This window comes from Poecilia mexicana, unplaced genomic scaffold (genome assembly GCF_051168715.1).
Source record: "Poecilia mexicana isolate PSO_F unplaced genomic scaffold, ASM5116871v1 scaffold_2, whole genome shotgun sequence".
Taxonomy (NCBI): Eukaryota; Metazoa; Chordata; class Actinopteri; order Cyprinodontiformes; family Poeciliidae; genus Poecilia; species Poecilia mexicana.
The window spans coordinates 19,893,451-19,918,024 of record NW_028263371.1 but is presented as its reverse complement, the minus strand read 5'-3'; the positions used below and the strand labels follow the sequence as shown (position 1 = coordinate 19,918,024).

At 40.4% G+C, this 24,574-nt stretch overlaps 2 protein-coding genes and 1 pseudogene across 2 annotated transcripts in view; 1 reads left to right on the top strand and 2 right to left on the bottom strand.

The window, feature by feature from the left end:
* The window catches only part of ubxn4 (UBX domain protein 4), a 41,423-nt gene extending 36,475 nt beyond the window's left edge, over positions 1 to 4,948 (top strand). The window contains exons 10-13 of the mRNA XM_014990023.2: positions 349 to 451; positions 1,083 to 1,214; positions 1,706 to 1,914; positions 4,534 to 4,948. Of these exons, the coding sequence (XP_014845509.1) occupies positions 349 to 451; positions 1,083 to 1,214; positions 1,706 to 1,914; positions 4,534 to 4,672 (583 nt within the window). The 3' untranslated portion in view covers positions 4,673 to 4,948. The remainder of the gene's footprint in view (positions 1 to 348; positions 452 to 1,082; positions 1,215 to 1,705; positions 1,915 to 4,533) is intronic.
* On the bottom strand, positions 3,496 to 4,269 carry LOC148160555 (uncharacterized; annotated as a pseudogene).
* Positions 4,949 to 7,120: 2,172 nt separating the features above from the next.
* On the bottom strand, positions 7,121 to 22,770 carry itgb2 (integrin, beta 2). The gene is made up of 16 exons (XM_088012584.1): positions 22,688 to 22,770; positions 21,483 to 21,534; positions 21,037 to 21,134; positions 19,534 to 19,735; positions 19,065 to 19,235; positions 18,441 to 18,682; positions 17,650 to 17,808; positions 17,304 to 17,399; positions 17,118 to 17,207; positions 15,055 to 15,192; positions 13,938 to 14,131; positions 12,236 to 12,468; positions 10,786 to 11,005; positions 10,447 to 10,658; positions 9,895 to 10,061; positions 7,121 to 8,661 (listed from the first exon to the last, which is right to left on the bottom strand). Exons 2-16 carry the CDS (start codon positions 21,529 to 21,531, stop codon positions 8,596 to 8,598), a joined length of 2,337 nt encoding a protein of 778 aa, XP_087868710.1. The 5' UTR covers positions 21,532 to 21,534; positions 22,688 to 22,770; the 3' UTR covers positions 7,121 to 8,595.
* Positions 22,771 to 24,574: the final 1,804 nt, after the last annotated feature.

Below are 24,574 nucleotides of genomic sequence, written 5' to 3'. Positions count from 1 at the left end.
TAATAATAATTGATTTGTGTCACATTTGCTTGTTGTGTGAATGTAGCCGTTGAAATGTGTTTAGGAATTTTAAGCACCATTGAGTTAGGAAGTGTATCTGTACGATACTGAGAATGTTTTCAATATAGTGCAGATGTTTTCCTTTAGTATAAAAGATTCCTGGAGTTGATTATTAGAAGAACCGATTTAAACTGTGAATCCAAAATAAGACTAAAAGTACAACTGTCTTTGCTTCTGTGAATGATGTTTTAATGCTGTGTGTGTGTGTGTGTGTGTGTGTGTGTGTGTGTGTGTGTGTGTGTGTGTGTGTGTGTGTGTGTGTGTGTGTGTGTGTGTGTGTGTGATCAGTACCAGCTCAAGGATACAGTTTCGTCTTCCTGATGGTTCATCCTTCACCAACCAGTTTCTCTCACAGTCCAAACTGCAGGAGGCCTGGAACTTTGCTTTTCAGGTCTGTCTGACTTAATCATGTGTTCATCCTGCATGTCCTCTTCATATTCATTCTTCATCTGTTTTTGTAAATATGTTGTACCACATAGAAACTGCTCATCTGCTGTTTGTTTCTGAAACATGGCCAAACTGTTAGATGTACTTAAAACATGCTTTTAGTGCAGAACTCAATATGAACATGTAGTAAATATAAATGAGAGACATTTTTTTCTGAGAGGAAATGAGACGAGCGTCTTGCTTTGGAAGGAATATCACATTAACCAAAAGTCTGTATATGGATTACAGAATGAATTCCTCATAGCTGTTCAGCAGCCTTTCCACTGCCATTTGGATGATTTATCTATGCTTGTGAGGTCCAAGGCCTAGAAAGGCCTTCCTGTTATCACTCTAATTTTTAGCTCCTTCCACAGGTTCTCTTTCAGACTGAAGTTGGAACTTTATCTTTGATACCCTCTCAGTCCTGGAAAAACAAAAAAAAAAAACAACAAAAACAAATGTAGAGAGAAATTAACCGACTATGTGAATGAGGCCAGGTTGAAACATTCATGTTCAAATGACTTTATCACTACGCCTCATAAAACATGTTTTCCTCCTGACGTATGCATCTAATGGCAGTGCTGCTTCTGTTTTAGGAAATAGGAAATCTGTACGGTAACTTCTCCTTAGCAACCATGTATCCTCGACGAGAGTTCACCAGCGAAGACCTGAACAAGACCCTGCTGGAGCTGGAGTTGGTTCCAAGTGCTTCCATTGTTGTCCTGCCTGTGAGTAGTCCAGAGTCTGATCTACACCGTTTACTGTGCCTTCACTTTCTGTTTGAATTAGTTCCTCATCTCTTTCATTTGGGTCAGTCAGGTGTAAAACTGCAACGCCGAATCACCAAACAGATGGTTACAAAAAGAGATGTGACGTCACAAACAGGCCGTGACAGATTAAGCGCAAGACAACAACAACCATCAGATAGTTGGAGTTTATTCTAGGGATGAGTAGTCAGCCTTGATGATCTCAGCGGTCCGATGTGTCCATGCTGCATGTGCAGTGGAAAAAAAAAGGTTAAAATTAATTTAGCCACTGATGGAGAACGTCATTAGTTTTTGATGTGATGTCACAGTGTCATATTTCCATACATAACACTAGGCTGACCACCTCTGGCTGAAAGTTCGATTCTTTACAGAGAAGTGATGAGTGACTAAGCAGTGAAAGAATCATTTCCATCTGTGTGTGAGCGTTAACTGGACCCTGTCCTTCCTTTCAGTCTCGAAGGCCTGCTAACACAGTGACCCGGTCTACTGGATTTGGCATCTGGACAGCTCTGGGTACACTCCTTTACCCCCTGCTCGCTGTATGGAGGTTTCTCAGCTCTTTTCTCTTTGCTACACCTTATTCATCATCAGCATCCAGAGTCCAGGGGATGCACAGCAGCCCTGCCAGCAGCTCCAAAGCCCCCTCAAACCAAGCTAAGAGGTGAGAAGTAAAAGGTTTCAGTTTCAGGTGTTGCACCAAAGAATGCAGTCAGCCAGGCGGCTTTTAACTTTGCCTGTTTTCAGCCCCTACAATATCAATGTTTGGGTGAAGATCTGCTGTTGATTTCAGTGTAGAGAAATGGGATCAAGTTAACTGATCTGGTTTTTAAGCGGTTGTATTGAATAGTCATCAAAAGTAAAATCTAATTATTAAACCAAATATACTGATAATAAAATGCTTTGTTTTCTTTTTGTAACATGAACAGCATGACCAACAGTTTTCCTTCTAACATTTGTTCCTGAGCAGAATCTCTGCAGCTCCTCCACAGCTGCTGGCATCATGTGTTACCAACGTGCCACACCACTTCCAGGTTTGGATGGTGGATTGAAAAAAGCTCTGAAAAGTTCAAAGCTTGGGATGTTGTTTATTAGCCTGGCTCTGCTCTGGAGCCTCTGGAGCAGCTGCAGTCCTGCTGACAGTTGGGCTGTTTTCACACCTGATGGAACCAAAATGTCGACATTTGTTACATTTTCAGCTGGTGCAGTTCGCTTTCACACTGCACTGAGTCAAACAACCCAAAATAATTGAAAAACCTGTTACCCCCCCTGCCCCCCTCACACACACACACCTTTTCACCTGTACCTGCAACTACTAAAAGAACTTCTTCCCAAAATGAAGGGCATTAGATTTTAGTGTTTGTAGGATTTGTTCTTTACTGGTTTGGACATTTCCTATCAGCTGCTTCAGCTAGTGACACTCCTGCAGGCGCCGTTACTCTGGGTTGAGTCATGTCTGCAAAACCAGACTGTGCTGACCACAAACATGGCTTTAGAGCGTTTATTACCAGATTTCCATAAAATATTGTTTGTAATATTGTACAGCTGAAGTTGGATGTATAGAGTGTGAAGAAGACAGGAGAGAGGACAGTCCTTTGTGGAGCCCCTGTGCTGCTGACAGTCTCACACACAGTGTTGCAGGCGCACAAACTGTAGTCTGCCAGTTTGCCCACAAACCACGAGACAAGGGTGAGAAACTGCATCGCCTCAGTTTCTCACCCAGTAGAGCCAGATGGGTGGAGCTGCATTCACTGGAGAAGTCAAAACGCCTCATTCTCACTGCGCTCGCCGGCTGGGCCAGGTGAGTGTGTACACCGTTGAGCAGGAAGATGGTGGCGCCCTCAGCTCCAAGCTTGGGCTGTTTGGGAAACTGCAAGGAGTCCAAGTTGGACCAGGGGCCGGAGCTGCTCCAGGACGAGCCTCTCCAGCGTCCTGGTGATGTGGGAGGTCAGCGCCACAGGCCTGCAGTCCTTGGAATCACAGGGACGCTGCGTCTTTGACACCAGATCAATGCAGGATGTTTTCCACATCACAGGGACCCTCCACAGGGAACATGAGCAACGTGTTGACGATATGAAGGAAGACTCTGCAAAGCTGGATAGCACAGACTTTGATCATCCCTCGGGCTGACACCATCAGGACCTGCAGCCGTTGCCAGGGTGGAGTCTCACCAGCTGTTTAACATTTTCGGCGGTGATGTTCACCGTGGAGGTGGCCAGCTGAGGGGACAGGGGATGGTCACTGAGTAGAAGAGGAGGGGAGGAGGTGAAATTCACACGGGGATGAAGGACTCTGAGGAGAGTTGGTGGACCGCAGCAGTGGTATTGATGGGAGGTCAAGGGGCTGGAGAGTCAAATCTGTTAAAAAACAGGTTGAGTTTGCTGGCTCTGTAAATGTTGCCTTCAACCCACTACTGCCTGCTGGCCTGAACCCAGTGGCAGTCCGCATCCCTCTCCAGGACTCTCTGGTGTTTTCCTGATGGAGTTTCTTCTCCAGCCTCCTCTTGTAATCCTCCTTAGCTCTTCTGATCTCCACCTTCAAGCAGCTCTGCATTACTCTCACATCATCACCGTTTCCATTTCAGAAAGCCCTCTTCTACTCATTCAGGATGGTTTTGATCTGACCAGGCCTTGTTATTTGGGTAACAGTAAACTGTCTCAGTGGGGATGATGAAGTCGACACAGAAGTTGATGTAGAGGGTTCTGCACTCGGTGAGGCCATCGATGTCCTCCATGTTCGGCTCACAGAGTTCCTGCCAGTCAGTGGCCTCAAATCATCCCTGTAGCGTCTCAGTGACCTCCTGTGACCCCCTCCTCACTGTCCTCATGGTTGCAGGCTGGCTCTTCATCAGAGGGACGTAATATGAGCTGAGATAAACCAGGTTATGATCGGACCGGCCGAGTGGAGGGAGAGGAGAGTAACTCTATGCATCTTTTATGTTAGCATACAGCGAGTCCTCTCCTCTCTGGTGGGACGGAGGTGGGACATACTGGGTGAAGTTGGGCAGAGTTCTGTCCATGGTGACATGATTAAAATCACTCGAGATAACCATGAATGTAGCCAGATGTCCAGTCTATGAGCGAGGTCACAGGCCACCTTGAGGTTAGCAGAGGGAGGAATGTAAACAGGACATGAATATTCCCATGACAACATGGGAATATTCATGTAAAACGGACGAAGACCAACCACCGATAATAGCAAAAGCTATTATGTAAATATACAGGGTTGTATTTTTATTTAACATTGTTTTGTTCTAAACTTTTGCTTCTATGTTTGTGTTCAGAGAAACTCCCACCAAACAAAATTTGGAGATGCGGCCAAAGGATTTCAAGAAAGAAGGTAAAATCTGCAGACTTCGGACAGAAGAGGACGATGATGAGGATAATAATACCTGGAATGGGAACTCGACCCAACAAATGTAGAACCCTGGGTGACATAAAGCTGCTGGACCCCCAAAACCCGCTTTAAATTTTGATTTATTCTTTGTTTTTTCATGCTCTTCTTTCTCCATTTTAGCAGTTACGTCCCTGCACTTTGTCTGCATGTTCATGTGAATTTAATCCCATTTGACCTTGAGATGAGTAAAATATTTCTGAATTTAACACGACTGACTGGATAATTTTGATTGTGTGAAGCCACTATTTCTGTTTTGTGCTCATTACTGATCTAGTAAATTCAATAAACAGAGTTTTAACCAATCATGGGGACCTTATTGTGTCTGATACCTAATTCTTTCTAATAATAATAATAATCACCAAATATATTTATAATGCCCTTTATATCTCCAATTGAAATCTCAGAGGGCTCAGTCACATGCTGGTTACAGCAGGCTGACGGAACCAGCGGCACGAACACCAGCAGGCAGGGAGGGTGAAGCAACTTCCCCCAGGAACACAAACGATGGGAAGACATGCAGCCCGAAAAAACACCTTTGACCCTGGATTTACATTGGGATTAGAAATTTTACTGAAAATGTTTTTCATTTGACTATTACAAATCAGAAGTGTATGAGCTAGCTGAAGAAAGGAATAAACGTCCATTGTGTACTGCTTGTTTGGTATGACGGCATGTTTTTTTCTAAAATATGAAAAGCTGATTCCCCCCCCACTATTAAAGAAATAAAATGTTTTCGAAACAAGCCGACTTGATCGATCATTTATGCACAGATATTTTACATACATTTTTCAAGTTTGCACAATTCAGTAGATCAAAGTGCTTTTCATGAGGATATAATTTTATGTTGAGCTTTGGGAACAATGCAGGCTAAAAAAAACTAAAAGCAAAACACTGGAATGAAATGGCTTAATTACCTCTTTCTTGTGTAAAGGCCTGCTAACGACCTAATTATTGTATTCAGGTGTGGTGCAGCAGAGGCACATCTAAACGTTGTAGGGCAGTGGCCCTCCTGGACTGGGGTTTGACACCTGTGCCTTAGAAGTTGGCTGATGCCACCAGAGCCAAAGGAGGTCTTCAGGGGCCACCGCACTCCTAGAAGCTTCAGCCTCCTCAGCAGGTGGAATCTGTTCAGACCTTTCCTTCCTGGTTTTCCTCTGTTGTTGAGGAGGTGGTTCAGCTGGCGCTCTCTGTACTCTGAGTGGTATTATGGCAGAGTAATCAGAGAACATCATGGGGAGTTGATGGAGAAGTTTGCACTGCAGAGAGTGAAGAGGAATGGTGCCAGCACACTTTTCAGACACCAAGACTAGATGGGCTGGTCCAAGACCAGCAAACTCTGGCCGCAAGCTGATTGCCCAAATATAATCTCTGGTGCCAGAACCAGAGTGCTAATCTCAAACTTTTCCAAATCATAAGTATCAGCTATCTGCTGAAAGGATTGAATGTGTGCTTACAGTTGGATTTTTTTTCCTCCGGTAACATTCGGCTCCCTTGCCCTCCAGGACCTGCTGCTTGGAGACATCCTCACAGTATGATGCTTCCACCACTATGCTTCATAGTAGCAATGGTGTGTTTGTGGTGATGTATAGAGCTATCTCAACTGCTGACACGTGGAACTCCTTCAGCACAGCCGTGGCAGCCTGGTAACTTTCTTCAGTCACTCAGATTATGAGGACACAACCTGATACATGGACCAGATTCCTTCAGCTCCAGAGGATGTTCAGTTACTTGGTGTTTTTGTTTCTATCCCCTAAACTTACACTTTTCTGTAACATTTTCTATCAATTGCCTGGAGCGTTCTTTTGTCTTCGTATTGGTTAATCTGGTCCGTTTACAGATTAACCAGTAAGCGGACCTTCCAGACCCAGTGTCTTTATGTACGACCAGCTGAGACTCACTTAAAGCACTCAGGTCATCTCCATTCTGTGTACTTTGAATTAAGGGAGTGAAGATTCATGCAATCAGCTAATTTACGTTAGATGTTTTTGTTTACCTGTCAGTATTTTGTAAAAATCAGTTTTCCCTTTGTTGCTTCAGTTTTTTTTGTGTGCGTAAACAGGATATATTAAAAATGCCAAGTTATGTTGATCATGTTTGAGTTGTAATGGCAAAGAGGGTGAGCTCTTTTTTTATAGGCACTGTATTTTGTCATTACCTGCTACAAACTCCACATGGTGTGTCGTAATTGTGCAGCTAATCTTCCTTTTATTAGAGGTAATTTCTGACCCATAGATTTTTGACTAAGGAGCAAAGAATATTCACAAAAGTTAAGATTTTAACAGAAGTGTAAAGCGTTATATAAAAAGCTAAATCAATCATCAAGAACATTATCAGGGACACAATGAGCAACAAGAACAAAATCTAAATGTTTTTGTTACTAATTTTTCAGTTTTCACCTATTAAAACAAAAATAAAACTCCTTGAAGTTTTTTGTTTATGTATTAATAATTATGGCAAAAGAGAGATGGACTCAGTTTAAGGCAAGTGGTCATATTCTGATGAGTTTATTTGTACTAAGACTTTGCGGTTTCATGAAAATAAATGGTGCAATTCTCCAAACTGCGACATCAGATAAACTGTACAGTCTCCATAAACAGCAGAAAATGTCATTTTAAACTAATAGATACTATAATATTAGCAATTAGGTTTATACGAGCTCCTCAAACCAACCGTACTCCATCCTCAAAAATACATATTTTACAAAGTTAAGTAGATTTTAATACAACATAATCATAAAATCACATAAATCAAATAAATGAAAGCACTGAGAGCATCTTATGTAGGGCTGAAACGATTCCTCGAATGATTCGAGTACTTCGATTACTAAAATTCCTCGAGGAAAATTGACCTGCCTCGAAGCTTCGTTAATTTATGTTTTATTAGTTAGCGCACCGTGTTCCGGCCCGGACTTCATTTGCGTTGCGCGGAGGTCTCACTTCCGCCTCTGAGTTGTTGACAAAAGCTAAGTCTCAGCGGCATAAAGTCCAATCTTCAAGATTGGCCCATGGGGATTTTATTGATTGATGATAATGCCGTAATTGTAATCGTTTTTTGGGGAACCAATAAGCATCCTTAAAATGACTGGGGGATGCCTGGAGTACGGCAGCATTTCTCCTCCGGGGCTGCTGGTTGAAAGCGAACAGCGGGAAGAGCGCTGAGGTGAGCGGATAGCCTGAACAGGGCGGGCGGCTGAGTAGCTGATGCTTACCGTGTAAATGTAGCTTTACCGACGAACCGCACAATAAATTTCATATCCCGGTCTGAAGAAACGGGTGGCGGAGCGCATCGTACATGGCTGGTAGATGAGTTTCTGAGTGTGACCAGTGAAGGTGTCGTAAATATCCCGTATTGCTTCCCCCGTGTTCGTCCCCCGGTCTAACGGTTCGTCAGTCCGCTGGTCTATTTCCTCCCCTCCACCCCATGTTCGTTCATTCGCCCTCTCCTCGCACTCCAGGCGGCATTTCCCGTATTTTCAAACCCAAAGCGTGACAGGTTAGGTGGCAAGGTGAGTTTAATTAATCTATTAAACTCACTGAAGATGAATACATAAACTAAAAGCTGGATTGTAGACATTTTTATAAGCATATTTGTGAGCCTGCCTCTTTGTTATTAAATTCAATATAATTTCAGATTTTTCTATAACTTTTCTTCTGGTTAACTTAGAAAGTGAGCTATTATTGTTACAGGTTAGTTTTTTAAACTACAAAAAAAGCAACTGTTAGGGATGCTCAAATATGAAAAATTGGACTGATATTGATATCTGATAGTAACACAGGTATTATGCCAGATTTACCAATATTTCATTTTAGATTTTTTTTTATCTGATTACTTGATTAATTGTAAGAATAATCGATAGATTACTCGATTACTAAAATATTAGTTTACAACAGCCCTAATCTTATGTTTCAAGCAAAGCTTTGAATAAATGTCAAGATGTAGCAGAGGGTCTTCACTCTCCAGTAAACAGAGGGTTCGCCACGGTAGTGGTGGGATTCTGGAACAGCGGATTGTCAGCCTGGAAATAAAGAAAGTTTAACATTAGTTGCATTTCTTTATGCTGTGTTTCAGTCTTGTGAAAACGCCACATTTTATGGATAAGAACTGAACTAGATTAAAGAATGTAATCTTGGGCTAAATTGATTTATCCTTTCTGGTGTTTATCGCCACCAGGGGGCGTATTTGATTTTGAGTTCTGAGTGTCTGATGGGGGGATGGGTTATTTAAGGTCAACCATCATTCTGTTCAGGTGTTGTTAAAAGGCAGAGGGAAACAGTTTTCTACTGTGTTTGGTTTGGATGTATGTCGAATTTATGTGGATCTAAATGGAAACAGTAAGACAATGGACATTGTTCTGAAAATAAATGACTTTATTTTATGTCAAACGGAAGATCGGCATCATGAATCTTAATTGAGCGCAGGTAAAATCAACGCCTTTCAAGAACAACCACCAGTAGCCTAAAATATAGGATTTTAGCCGCTACACATCATCTGTATTTGTTCAGACAGACGATGTGAAGGATCATCCAAATTTACTGTTGGATCTCATGCAGTTATGTTGACCAATGTACTTCGTAGTGACGAGTGGTCATTGTGGAAAAATAATATATAATGATAAAATAATTGGTAACACTTCATTTGACGGATTGTGAATAAGACTGTCATGACACCGTCATAAACATGACATAACACCTGTCATGAACATGAATAAGCCTTCATGAATATTTATGACTGTTGTTATAAAGTGTCATTCGGTAAATCATGACACTTTTAATGCAAAGTTGACATTATTCAAAATGTCTTTGTTATGACAACTTGACATTAACCAGGAAATCATGATCTGACGTAAATGTTATAACAGTGTCACTGTTATAAAAAGTTGCTTAAACTAATTGGACTTGATGACAGAAACTCTAAATAGTTCCTGTTTGTCCAGCAACAAAATGTGCATCTCTCTCCTCCCTCCATTGTTAACATTTCTGTCGTGACGTGTTCAGCTGCTGCAGTTGCATAGAAACGGAGGCCACTCCCCAAGACGCACAGAGGAAATAAAATGAAATTACAAAAGAAAATAGTAACGCACAATGATCTGGATAAGTAACTTTGATCTGATTACTGGATTTGAAATAGTAATGCGTTAGACATGCGTTACTGAAAAAAGTGGTCCGGTTCGAGAAACGCTACACACAAACGCATATGCAGGCAGACAGACAGACAGATAGATGGAATATTAATTATAAAAACAACTTACATTTGCCCACTTGGATTTCTTCTTTTCATTCTCAAATTTCTTGAACTCCTTCAGGTCCTTCATGTGGATCAGTAACTTGACCAGCATCAGCAACAGAATCCCAATTACAGCCACAGCTGCAAGGGAACCTGCTATGATAGCGATGACGTTGGGTGGTTCAGGGCATTCTGTAAGATTAGAATCAGGCCATTACTGATATACAGTTCATAAAATATCCAAGACAACACGGTCCACCCCCACAGCACTCCCTAAGAGATGCGGTCCAATGCCTTCTCCAAGTCCACCAAACGCATGTATATTGGTTGGGTGAACTCCCATGCACCCTCCGAGGGTGCATGGGAGTTCACCCAACTGCTCTTCCTGAATCCAAAGTTCAAAAAATGGATTCTCTTCTCCAGGACTTAAGAGTGTGACCCATCCCACCCAGTCTGTCAATACAGCGGGACTTCCCCCAATGTCGATGCAACATTGCAGAGTCACCAGAGCCTTAACACTGCAGTTTATTATTCAAACACGTAACAAAATAAAAACGACTGACAATCAGTGACATACCTCTCTTTGTCAGAATTTCAGCATTGTAATTATCCATTCCAGTTAACTGCTCCAGCTTGAATTTGATCCAGCACCCCTCACTGTCCTTCTGGTTGCATTCTTTGCTCTGCAAGTTGAATTTTTCCACCTTCTTATATTCTGAAATGGTATTGTTGCAGACATTGTTGCAGTTCTCTTTCGATTTACTCAATGAAAGGCAGCTAATGCAACTCCTGAGAATAACATAAATAGAACAGGTTAAAATACAACACATAAATAAGAAAAGGCATATAATTTTCACAGGAACCATTAACATTCTGAAAGTAGCTTTAAATAAAGTAGTAACTTTAATCTTCTTACAATTTCGTCAGGCATGCAGAAGGACAGCCACTGCAATCCTTGCATTGTGGACCTTGATATCCACCTTTGCATTTGCATTGGTTACATTCACAATTCCCTCTGCCATAGCAAATAGAGCCGTCTGAGGTACGGCAGCCCTCGTCAGAAACTTTGCACTGACAAGCACTGCCTTGGTAACCTGGATCGCATCGGCACTGTCCGCAGTTGCATTTACCATTTCCTAAAAGCAATGAGAATTAAAAAGGTTGTCATATTTTTTCCACTTTAATTTTCATCAACATTAATAATGACCTCCTTCATTTGAGGCTTCTTAAATTTCTTAATTCTTCCTCATGTTTTTAATATAAAAACAAATATCAAGGGGTGGAGATTAAGGGGTTTTAAACTATTACTTTAAATGTTTTACATTAAAAGTAATAGTTTCAGTATTCATTTTTAAAATGATTTTAATCAACAGTATGTTCATCCATGTACTTTTGTTTATTTTAGATCAAGTGCACAGGAAGGAGAAAACCCTTGACATCCCTCTCCCCAGCCACACACTCAAAGTAGGACCACTGTGTCCATTGTGGCTTTGGAAGACCCAGAATGAGCTGGACTGAGGTGCCAAAGTCCAATCCTCCTCTCCTGAGGATCTATTATCCTGCAGCTGTTTTAAAATGCCTCTGCAGAGCTGAGTGACTGATGCTGAAGGTGGAGTTCAGCCATTTGACTCAGGTGAGTTGAAGAAGGAATACATCTAGAACTTGAGGGATGGTAACTTTCGAGTACTGGACGTGGGCACTCCTAAGCTAGAGTTAGAGCACACTCTGTGCCCCACCCCCCTCTCTGAATAGGGGGACCGGAAATTGGCAGAATGCAATATTGGGGAATTGTGTCAACCAACACAACCCAACAACCTCCAGAGCCTTAAAGAACTCCAGATGAATCTCATCCACCCTTGGGGCCTTGATCATCCAGTGAGAGGAAATTTATGGTGAGAAAACTTTGATAAAATGATACTTAAGGTAGCCTTAAGGTAGCCTGACTATTTCCCTTCCTAAGCAATTCCACTAGATTCTGTATGTTTGGAGCATGCAAAGAGGAATTTGCTCTTTGCAAAACTCAGACCAGACTACTATGTATGGTCTGAGTTCTCAGACCAGACATAATAGATTTTTAATCACCAGGGTTATGGGTTTCCTGAATGTTTTAATGGATGTTAAGCTCTAAAAATGCTTAGTAGTAATACTTACAAGACCAAACTGCAAATATTGTTATTTTTGAGGTTTAAGCGTTTGCTGTAAATGTTTTCTTTGGTTTATAAATGACCTTTATGACTTCCACTTTGAATTTGTTTTGTATATAAAAAGTCCCACATCCATCTGCAAGTCTTTCGTTGAGAAATACTTTGATGAAAAAATATATCATCTACTTAAAAAAAATAAAAAACAGTTAAAAAATATTTTACCTGCACACAGCTTGTTATCATACTTCTCACAGTGTTCATCATCACACTCGCAGTATTTTCCATGGTAAGAGGTTCCTTGCTCTGTAGTGTGGCACTGGCATGCGCCACACACACAATCTCCTCGACCCTCACACTCCGTCCCATTCTGCCTTCGACAGGTTGCTCGAAGAGAGCTTTCATCTTTAGTCCCAACAGCACAGTTGCAGAACTGACCCACAAAACCTTGATTGCATCTGCAAAACGAAATATTAAAAATAACAATACAACAACCAAATCAAAATTAGAATTAATTACAGTTGGCTTTGTTTGAAACAGTTTTTTTTTTACCTATTTCACAAAAATATTTATTCCATAAATTATATTCATCCATTTTCATGCCCAGGCAAACCTGTTCAAGGTGAGTGGCTGAGGCTGACCTCCCCAGTCCCTGATAGAAAATCCAGATGCAATGTACTAACTACTTAGACGACTACACATGACCACTGAAAACCCACTATCAGCAGGTAAGAGTTGTCAAAATAATAACTGATATGAGAAAAAAGTTAAAGGTACTCATTTTTATCAAAATCAATACAAACGGATCCATTCATATTTGCCCAAACTGCGATAATACTGAAGCGAGGTTCTATGGGTTCACACTGCAGCCTGAAGTGACTCAATTCCGATTTTTTTGACATAATGCGACCTGTATCCGATCTTTTCATGGCAGTGTGAACAGCACAGATCGGATTCTTTTTCGAATCTGACCCATATCCGATACGTATCCGATTCAAATGCGACCTAACGTCCAGGCCGCATTCATCCGAACTGAACGTCACTGATTCTCAACAAATCTCACTATTCTGCGTCCTGATACGCACAAGTAGGAATAAAAACAACAACCATGACGGATTATATGAGGATTAAGTTAATATGCTGCTCCAGCCGGACAACTACTTCAAATATGTAAGCTAAGCTCCACCGTTAGCCTCCATGTTTACTTCCGCAAACACTGAGCACTTCTTCTTTTTATGGGAGTTGGCAGAACACTGGGAACGCTGACGCTATTGCGCCCTCTACTGCGCATGCGGGACACTTTCAGGTCGTTTGCCTGTTTACACTGCAGAACGCATACAGGTCGCATTTACTGGCAGTGTGAACGGTCCCGGCAAAAAAATCGGAATTGCCAAAAAATCGGAATTGAGTCACTTCAGGCTGCAGTGTGAACACACCCTCTAATGGTACTTTACCTCTGGCAAAGCTGAACAGAAAAAAAAGGAAATGCTGAAATTGTTTGCTTACTTTAAATTTATGTATGGGATGGTGGGGTTTCATGGGATTTTCTATCTGGAATTCGAATGTTTGTGGGTAAAATCGTTTTGGACTTTGGTATGTTGCTCCTGCTATGTGGCTGGACACCACTCATGCTATGGTCGAACTGCTATACTTAAGATTTTTAATTGGCTGGTGTGTGGCTTCTCAGATTTTGAAAATCGGCCAACTATTCCAAAATTGTGCCGTGTGAACGAGGCTTTAAAACAATCATCAAAGATCTCAAATGCCTGGGGTTAGGGGTAACTTACCATCTGGGCCTCTCGCTATATGTCTCACTCCTATAGCAATACTGAATAAATACCTATGTTTTACTGAAAACACATTTTTCCATTAAACATCATTATGTGACTAAAATATTAAAACAGGGACTTTGAGGAAGATAACTTACCTGCAAATACCACAGGTGATGCTTCCTGTACTGTTGCAGTGAATGTGATTGCTGCCTTCGGGGTCATTACATTGGCACTCACAGTTGGTAGAAATGGTTACCGTCAGTCTGTCTTTAATTCCCAGTGGGCTGATAGTGAAGGACTTTTCTTCCTCCAGACATTTGTCCACAGTCACAGTAACCTCAAAAGATATCTGTAAAGAGAGCAAATGGATCAGGTGTGTAAAAATATTAAAATCACAAACCTACTGAAACTTTACAGCGGATCTATCAGAGCTAACAAGCTATCTAAAGGGCTACTTCCCATGGCACATCTCCAGTTCAAATTAATGTGTATTAGTTAAAATGCCACTGTACCAAAGAATCTTAGAGCTCAGCCCACTTAATGCCTAACATTACCTCTGTATCCCTTTCGTTCCAAGAGTAAGAGAAGAATGCTTTACAGCACTTATATCAGTCTGCGATTACTTTGTGCAGCATCTCTGAGCGAAAGCCGGAATGGACCCAGAAATCAGAGAAGTGCTTGGTTCCTGTGCACTAACATAATTTTTTTAGTGTTCCCACAAAACTCAGCAACACAACAATACACACTAGAACAAGCTTTAGTTTTGTGTTTTATAACTCAGCTTTATAGATGGTTGGAAAACATGCATGCAAACGGATAGCACCTCTAACGGTTTTCCCCCAGAACCGGACACACAGCGCTCACGCTGTAACCACAGCAACAGCAACAAAGTAACAGAGTTCTACATGTGACACAAACAAGCCAGCAAATAATCAGTTTTGTTAGATGTAGCGAGGGCTGCAAAAGACAATCTAGATTTCCCTTCCTACTCCAGTATTAGCAGGTTGGAAAGGATGGAAAATGACTGCAGTTCCATAACATGTTTCATACACTTATATAACATAAAGGGCTAAGGTAGCTAAAAGCAAAAGGTTTATTGGGTAACAAAATCTGCAGCAGTTAATCATTTAATCTGTGTCAACAGCTGTAAAAAATTTCAAATCTGTGATTGTTTATCACATCTTTTTCTGATGTGATAAACCAGGTTCAAATATCTGAAAAGGTTCATTTTCACTGGGTTATGACAGAATAAAAGCATCTCAAAACACTGACCTCTTTTTCCGCTTGCACTTGATCGCAGACGCCTTTATTGGGGCCCTCATTTATTCGGTGTTCACACAGTGCCAAGTACTCAACTCTTACATTGTCAGGAAGAATGTCATGAGTCACTGTGACTTTAGATGTCAAGTTCTGCAATATACAGATTATTCATATTTATACATTTTTTGCAAAACCAGCAAACAATTCTTAGTCTCAAGTATCAAAGCACTGTGAAGGCCTATGGAATTAAAATGCTTGTTATTAAGATTCTCAGACAAAACAAAATCACTTTGGAAGCTTACAAATTTTCCAAACTGTACCCAAAATTTTAATATATTAAATATATTAAAATATCTTAATTGTATTGAATTTAATGGGTGTGGCCAAGCTGCTGTACAGCACATCCTAATGTGAGACAGGCCAAGTGTTAAATCACAGAGAGCTGAAATGTGGTACATAGATAGAACCCACTAAAACAAGAATGGAGTTGACCATTATGAGTCAAATGGTAATTTTTGAGAGTTTTTCACTTTTCATGCATGTCGAACTTTAACAAATTCCTCAGAGGGATTTCGGCAAGTATATCTGCCCCATACTTGGTCAATATGCCCTTAAAGCATAGGGGACTAAAAGTTATCAAAAGCTTGAATTTTCATGCATGCTAAATGGGCGGGACCAGGCTTCAGAGTTGGCTTTCTCATAAAAATGTAAAAACTCTCATTTCCACATACAGAGGCTGAAATACACAAAACTTGGTATGAACGATCTTTCTCAGGTGTCCACACACATTATATGTGGTCAAATGTTGACATCATCATAGCACCCTCTTTGAGGAGCAAAAATGACCTTAAACAGGAAGTCATGTTGTTAGGTTCAGTATGTGTTTTTTTGATTCATATAGATTTAAACGTGTCTGCTGACATAGAACAACATGATGCTGAATGCTTCTCTCAAGACGGACTTGTGACTAGAACAAGTGGGTGTGGCACTATGGTGAATTTCAATCCCTCGCTGTTTGCATACGGTTGACTCTAAATCAAACATGGATCATCCGATTTGCACCAAACGGAATCTGAATGACATTGGTTAACCTCTGAAGAGGCCAATCGGATTATATTGGAATTTGTCTCAGTGCACCCCATAGGTTATTGCAAGACTTATATCTCCATGATGCATCACCAGATTTTTTGTGGGTCATCAGGCAGTAAATTATTTGAGTCCTCCAGCTTCTCCCTGTGTCTAATACAAGATTGAAACCGTATCCACACATTACTTGTTTAGAAGTCCTCAATAATCAGTTGTCACAAAACAGGAAGGAACAATAACTTCTGTTTGGAAGGTCGGATTCCAGTATCAGTTTACAGACTTGAATATTTTCAAGATTACCCAAATGCGCATTTGAACGGCATGAGAATGTGCAGGTTGGCAACAGGATGGCAAAAAGATGGTGACAAGATGGCAGCAAGATGGAAACAAGATGGCAGCAGGTTGGCAATGATGGAGCTCCCATGGTCTCCACAAGGCTGGAGCAGTGCCAAGGTGCGAGGGCCGCTTATTTCTGCTCTCAACTTTAAAGGTGCATTCAGACCGGATAGTCCGGTAGACTCGGTTTAACTGGGACTAAAATTGCAACATTTGTTACATTTTCAGAACTCTAGTTTGCATTCACACCTCATTGACTAAAAATAACTGAAAAACCTGTTCCCCCGGTAGCCTGTGGGGGCGCCGCACCAAGAACTACTGAAGGAATCGGACACAAAACCTCTGAAGAAGGCCAGCGCAACTTCCTTCTTTACAAAAAGTAAACAAAAACAGATTTTAGCGGTTGTAGGATTTCTTCATTGATATACATTACTGGTTTGGACATCGCCTGTTAGCCGCTAACGCTAGCGACGCTCCTGCAGGCGCCATTACTGCGCGGTGAGTCTGTCCACTAAACCAGACTGTTCCAATGAGGGATGAGCAGGAATCTGAATCAGAGTCTGATTCAGAGCTCTAATCCTGGTTTGGTCTGAATGCGCCCTAACACTCTTTGAAGTATGGATAGAAAAGTACTAGATAACACACAGACTTACATTGTAGGCACTTTCAATTAGCTGAACAACATTATTGGAATCTGATGATAAGACTCCCACCACTGACTTTGGAATCATTTTAGTGAGTTCCTAAAGAAAGAATGGAACAAACAGATTTTAGATTAAGTTGACATTTTTTTCTGTTATATTAAAATTTTCAGCATTAAAAGAAATGGTCAGCATTACCATGTAAACATTCTTCACGTTTTCTGTTACAGCAAATATTGGCTGAATATTGTTTTTTTCCAGCTGCATAGCTAATTGTCCAACAGACGGGTAGTCCTGCACAGGAGAGTTGAAGAATTTGTTAATTAGAATTAAAATATAATAATAAAGAAGTAGCGTCTTTGTGAAGCAAGGGGACATTTAAAAAGGAGGGAAATGTCAGCAAGTATTCAAGTGTTTAGTTTTTGTCATTTATCCAATTACCCTCTTGGTCAGTAGCTATTTAACACAATAAGACAAAATTGTTCATCCTTGAATTCACTGCTTAATTTCTCTTTGTCAGAAATAAAACACAATTCATACACACCATGTCATTACTTTTTTCATACAGGTTGCCTGTCATGTGGCACAGTTCATCATTGGGTTCGAGAATGCCCGCTAGTTTTCCATCCCCAGCCATGTGGAATCCAGCATCCGTGGCGAGTACAATTAACCGAGTGCTGCTGTTCCTCCAGCCTATTTTATCCTGTGAAGTGTGTCAGCAAGGGGAAAATGTCTTACAACCACAAACTTCCATCTTCATTGGAAAATGTGCAGACGGTCAGTACAACTAATAATACTCTTGCTCCGAAGATGAATGAAACAAACAGTGCCATCAGTTAGTGTAATTGCATTTGTCAGAAATGCCCCAGATGCCCTTTTTTGAATTTTTTGATCAATAATTTAGTTTTTGTTATTTTTTTTATTTGGAGGGGCACAAACAGTAACAAATACTACTGGAGGGCCCTAACAAAAACAATTTAGAAAAATAAATTAGTCTGGCTGCCCTCAGCCTAAAAACGACTGAACGGAGTCTCAGTGCGTCCGCCTCCTTGTTGTTAAGACATCTTATCAACAACAAGGAGGAGTGAAGGTTTAACTGCCCCTTCTAACTACCAAATTATGGGCAAGAATATTGTTTTCCAACACCGACTGGTTTGTGAATAAAACCATAAACCTGCTGGTTTAAATCATATGGAACTTCTACCACAGTGGCTCTGCAGTAACATTACATCTGGAGTATTTTCACTTGCATGGAAACAAACCTTAATTGTTCTTACGCAGCTTCACTGATTAATAGATTGTACATGACTGTGTCGTCTTTGGAGGAGTCCTTACCCCGCAAACAGCAGCCTGCATCATGGCATCAAGGCTTCCTTCAGGAGAGTCCAAGTTCCCAGAGATGTACTGCTCTGCCACCTTCTGTCTGAACAAGTCCTGACTCGGTGTCATACTGAGCACATGTCTGTAGCCAAAGGCAGCCTGGCATTGAGTCTCACTTTCATCACATGGTTTCTTGAGTTTCTCCTCGTTGGTGTTGGTGTAAGGAAGGACGGTTTTATCAACAAAGGCCCCAAATCCTGTAATTACACAGATGTGAATAAAGAAGTCTAGTAAAAGTATAGAGTCAAATAAATGCACTGTGATGAGAACTTTGTCAGCCAAACTTGTTGAAAGCTGTAGAAAAGAACTTTAGCTATAGTTAAAAAAAAAGGTTAAGTTATTTAGATAAAGTCCTGTTGATCTTTGTTACAGATCTTTGTACGTACAAGTCTCACATTTGATTGTTTTCCAAATGGGTTGAGCATCAGCTGCTCATTCCAAAAGATAAAATTCAGCAGAAGAACTGAATTAGACTTTTGAACCTCAGGTTTTTGGTCTGTGACTTTGTTTACTAGTATTGAGAAACAATTTGAGAAATTTTCTGTGCATTTGAAAAGAAATGCTTTAAGAATGCATTACCTATTTTAGCATATTTAGTAATTTTATTCAGAGCATCAAAAAGATTTCCTCCCAGTCTTTTTACATTAGCCAGATCGTCCTTCATGGAGTAGGAGAGATCCATCAAGTAGTAAAGATCCACAGGGTAACCTTCAGCCCTCTTAAAGGACACTTTGAATTTGTGTGGAAGCCCTGCAAGCAAAGACAAGATAAAATTAGTTACATTTCAATGCCCATAAAGAATTCAGTTAGAGAAAGAAACCTGACGGTCATCATTGAGAAGCTCCTGCTATGGTACAATTTACTGTATGCATGGACCCATTGCCAATAAGTGGAATACAGTGACAGTTAGTGTGATCTATAAAATAAGAGATGAGTTTTCCAAAGGATGATAACATTTACTCCTAAATGTAATAAGCACAAAACTTTTCTACATGTGTTAGAATATATATATTCAGTGAGATGGACAGTAACAACTGACTGCACTCACCAGGTCGCAGTTTCAGGTCGATTTTTTGTGGAGTCATTTGGACTGGTTCTGTACTGCCAGACGACTTGGATAAAGGGTCTTGTTGCTTAATCTCCTGGGTGTTTTGAGGAGAAATAATCTCTTCGCTTCTGCAGCCTCTTGCCATCAGCTTTGCTCGAGTTTCACAGCGGGCTGCTTCCTGTTCTCCACCTTTGGTAAAATTCTATGTGAAAGCCAAACAACAAAATATCTGTCAAGCTAAAGAGCAAACATTGGTATGGAAGTCATTAGTAGCTGACAGTCTCTGCAAACGGTGGTCAACAACTGTGCAACGCTTGTTGATCACAAGCGTTTTTTTTCACTTTGGGTAAAGAAAAAACAAAACACAATTTCTATCTGCTTGCACAAACAGTTTAAACTTTTCCATTTTTAAATAAAATACTCCTGTGTGGATGGGGCTCTAAACCACTGGTTTCAAAGTTGTAGCGCAGAAAAAAGCCCAATAAGAATTGGTTGTGTTGGACAGCAAAGGATCTTCCTCCAAGTAGTGTCCTGTTGTGTGTTAGGGTTAGTATAAAATCATAGCTCCTTTAAGTTACTAATGGAAGTATGACTTCAATAAAATAACATTGATGACAACCTTCTACAAGTTCAAAAAAGAAAATATATTTAAAAATTAAACTGCAAGAAGCTTTGGCCCTCCCACCCTGGTTGTGTTCTGCCTGGATATACAGTTGAGAGCTTTCAATGTTACCATACTGGCCTTTTTTGTGCATAGTGCAGCTGTGAGCCGGGGAAGCTACAGTCAGTTGCATTAAACCAAGGTCTGTTGTGAAACAGGAAAAAAAGTTGGGTGTAATAGGGCCTTAACTCAGAGTTGCACAAACTTCCTGTTTGGTGATGCAGAAGTAGCGATGAAAGGGCAATCAAAAATAGTTTAGATTGTTCAACATCGACTTATCTGTCACATGACTCAGTTCAGTGGTGATATATTTAAAGGTGGAACATTTACCAGAAAAACACCTCACTTCCTGTTACCAGTGCTGCTCAAATGATGTTTGCAGATTGCCATATATGTGGCGACGAGTGAAGTGTTATGACATCTGTGGTGTGAACAAACTACATGTCTGTGTCAGAAATGGGACAATTCAAAACCTTGCAGTGGTAGATGTTATGTGTTTAGGGCTGCTAATATCAATTATATTACATCTGGAAAAAACTGTGCACTGGGGTAAATACCATTTAAGCCTTTAACTGGCATGTTGACACCCCAGTGTGGTCCCATTGAGTAACATGTAAGCTTTTTGAGTGACAGTTAAAGGTAAATATGCCAGGAACTCATTGATGTGTTATTGCAGTAGTTATGAAGAGTTTACTGACCTTTGTACTATAAACACAGTTTATTAACACAGTACTGCTGACCGACTGCATTACAGTAAATATAAAGATCCATAAATGCATAGCAGTAGTGTTAATCCATCCAGCCACTTTCATTAAACTGCTGATACAACAAGTGTTCCTCACCAGCTCCTTACACCATGAACAGTACGGCCCAGATGTGATGCAGTCTTTACACGAAGTGATGGCTGACTTTGAGCAAACTTCCTCTTGCTGACACAGCCCTTCAAAGAAACCACAGAGTACATGTAAGAAACGTAGCATGGTGTGGAACCAAAATGTTTCAAGAGCTTTTAATGTTTTCTTCCAGCCTTCTACAGATATTTAGTGTATTAGTAAAATGTGGGTGATGCCTGTAGAATGGAAAGTATTTTTTATCAGTATAATTTTCTGTGTTAAAATTGAGACACCTTTGCAAACTCTGAGGCTTCCTGCCTTACTACAAACAAAACCAAGTTCCATGTTGTTCAGATGGAGACCTTTCTTTTTTTAATTAATGTGTTGCTCTCACAGAAAGAAATGCCATAAATCGTATTCATGCAATTATGTTTTTTCAAATTATTCCAACTTACCATGTTTGCCCAGCATAAGGAGCAGAAGTGAAAGCACACACCAGTCCATTCTCTGATGACACAAAACATGCAAAAGATAATTAACCCCAAGATTACACTAAAACATTATACTAGACAAAACTAGTAAATCTCTTCAACACAAAAATTAAAGCTACAATATAAAATATAATGGTTCCTGGCATCAAAGTTCTGTGTTAAATTGACGTTTAATAAACTCAGAGATCAACTTAAGTTTACACCATAAAAGGAAAAAGCTTGACAATAGCGTGAGCTCACTAGCGTACTTCCTCTTTCTGATTTAGCCGAGCAACTTGCTCCTTTATTAGCAAGATGTGCGTAACATCGTCTGAAAACCGCTTTTGTTTCAGTCATCACATACCTTTCCAACATTTATTTTGGGAAACAACTAGATGTGGCCATAAAGTTACATAAATTGCTTATGACAAGCAAATATAAGTAAGCTTAATATTAACAATAAACAGTGATGTCAGCAGTGATGGTTCACCCACAAAAATGTTCCATTTTCTGTATATTTGCACATAGTTGGATGAACCAGTGCAAATACTGGAGACGTTTTGCAAGTCAACGTGTCCACAAGGTCACTGGTGTCATCATGACAGCTGATTACATTTTGGATTAAAATCCAAAATTCCAATAAATTGAAGGATGTTTTAGACCTTTTCAAATTTGGGATTTTTTTGAGCCCAAATTTAGGCTTATAAGTGCCTAAATCACTTTTAAGCTCTAGATCACTCCTGCTGTTTTCAGAAAACTTTACAATGTAATGTTAAGATCAATAACTTTCCTTTTCGAAAGACTGAACGTCCATACCATCCTAACTTTGCCACTTTCATATGAAATTCTTACGATACACATCGTAAGAATGTGTATCGTGTGTCTTACACAGAATCGTGAGATTCTGAAACCCAAATAAAAGCAGAATTTTGAATTTTTGTGACCCAATAAACTATAATTTTGATCAAATTACATGGTAGCCCCGACTCTTCCTGCTTGGTGCATTATTTTGAACCCAAACGTTTCATCGTATGTCTCTCCGTCTTTATCGCTGTTCTTTTCCTAATTAGAATTTGAATGTCTGCATTCGTACAAATTCATGTAGAAACAGAGCAAACTACAGCAAAGGGGGAACAAACATGAGACGACAAAAGTGGCTTACTTACAAAAAATATGTCAAAGAAACTTACCGCTCACAAGATGGTGCTTTTCTGCGTGTAGACAGATAGATGTGCTGTCAGACAAGGAAGTTAACGGGTATGACAGTATTTAGGAGAACTGTGCCTCGCCCCAAAACCCGTCTCCCACACACACACACACACACACACACACACACACACACACACACACACACACGCAACAAGATTAAGTTCCCCATTCTCCTCAAACTGTTTTACTGCAAAACGTTACTTTGACATGGTAAAATTACTTTTGTTTTACTATGTTTGTTTTTATTTATGTTGCCATGAATAAAATGGGCTGATAGCTCACCATAAACGCCCACTGAGAAAGTGGCTGAGGAAGAATAACAGCAAGAATTTTACTTGAACTAAATCCCAGGTTCACTAAATCATTATTGAATTACGATATAAGAAAAAGACTAAAGGTGCTAAAACCAAAAAATATATTTACATCACTACTGCGGACTCCAGGACAGCCTCCATATGCTCACCAGTAGAGGCTTGACGTAAATCTAAAGAAAAATTACAATTTAAACTTAATATTTCAAAAGTTTTATCTTGATTAATTTGTTTTTACTGAGTGGGTGTTGTGGTTGCTCAGGGGTAATTATCTAATTTCCTGTCTAACCACTCTCAAGAAAGGCCACAAGAGCAAAAACAAACAAACAAAAACAAAACTTTTAAAAAGTACCGTCATCTTTCAGAGCAGTGTTGTTCACCTGTATCCACAACTCCAGAACACAGACTTTAGGCATTTTGAAGCTGGATCAACAAGTAAACAGGCTGCATTTACTTCCTGCCCTCCATCTGCATTGAGTGACGTCGGTCAATGCCTGAATAAAACATCGACGTCTCCTCTGATGGCTGACGAACGCTAGCAGCACCATGGCTGAAATATGAATATAGCTCATGCAAGCAGAGGCGGTCTTAGCCAGTTTGGCGCCCTGGGTGAACCACCTTTCTAGCACCCCACCACCCACATAGTTGTTGAGCAGTGGGAGGGGGGAGAGAGGGGTATGAGCTGAGTAGTGGTGATTTAATATAATTGACATTCAGATCCAGTTTGTGAAAGGTGGGAAAGGAGGGGGGAGGGCGTAATTGGCATGACTTATGAAGTTAATATGGTAACTTAAGGAGCACCCTGGTGGAAAAAAAATAATATATTTAAGTATATTTTAAATGTGCTGGATTTTTCTGAAATACAGCACATTGTATCAAATGTATCAAATCGTGGCAGCATGGTGATAGCCACTCTGATGGTATAGGCCATCACCACTTGTTATACTTGATATCAAGTATAATATCCATTTGCTATCCACAGTTAAGTGGATATACTTATATTAAAAATGTAAAATACATTTTTTAAAAACATGCTAAACGTCTTTTTTCTAAAATATACGTTTAGAAATATGTGACAAAACAGTTCCTGAATCAGTCACGTTCCATGAAGATGAGCCTCGATAAGTGCTTCATAAAAATCCTCCTGGATCACTCCACAAACTATTTAGGCCTTTAAAAGATATCAATTTGTTCAGCGTTTCTTTTTTCAGAATTTTATATTCCCAATTTTGGTTTTGTGTGACTTTCAGCTTACTTATTATCTAGGAAGGTGTTGCACAGTGGAGCTGTTGCCTTGCAGCAAAAGGTCCTGGGTTCGATTCCCGGCACGGGGTCTTTCTGCATGGAGTTTGGATGTTCTCCCTGTGCATGGTGGGTTCTCTCTGGGTACTCCGGCTTCCTCCCACAGTCCAAAAACATGACTGTCAGGTTAATTGGTCTCTTTAAATTCTCCCCAGGTGTGAGTGTGTGTGTGCATGGTTGTGTCTCCTGTCTCTGTGTTTCCCTGCGACAGAGTGGCGACCTGTCCAGGGTGAACCCGCCTCTCACCCGAAACGT

What these genes read in the sequence shown, in the direction of transcription:
- itgb2 (XM_088012584.1), bottom strand. Translation starts at nt 21,531, where the DNA reads ATGGACTGGTGTGTGCTTTCACTTCTGCTCCTTATGCTGGGCAAACAT. An exon ending in ATCACCTGTGGTATTTGCAG is followed by an intron (nt 12,469 to 13,937) that starts GTAAGTTATCTT and finishes TTCGTTTTGCAG; the next exon opens with ATGCAATCAAGGTTTTGTGG. An exon ending in TGAAATTCTGACAAAGAGAG is followed by an intron (nt 10,062 to 10,446) that starts GTATGTCACTGA and finishes CTAATCTTACAG; the next exon opens with AATGCCCTGAACCACCCAAC.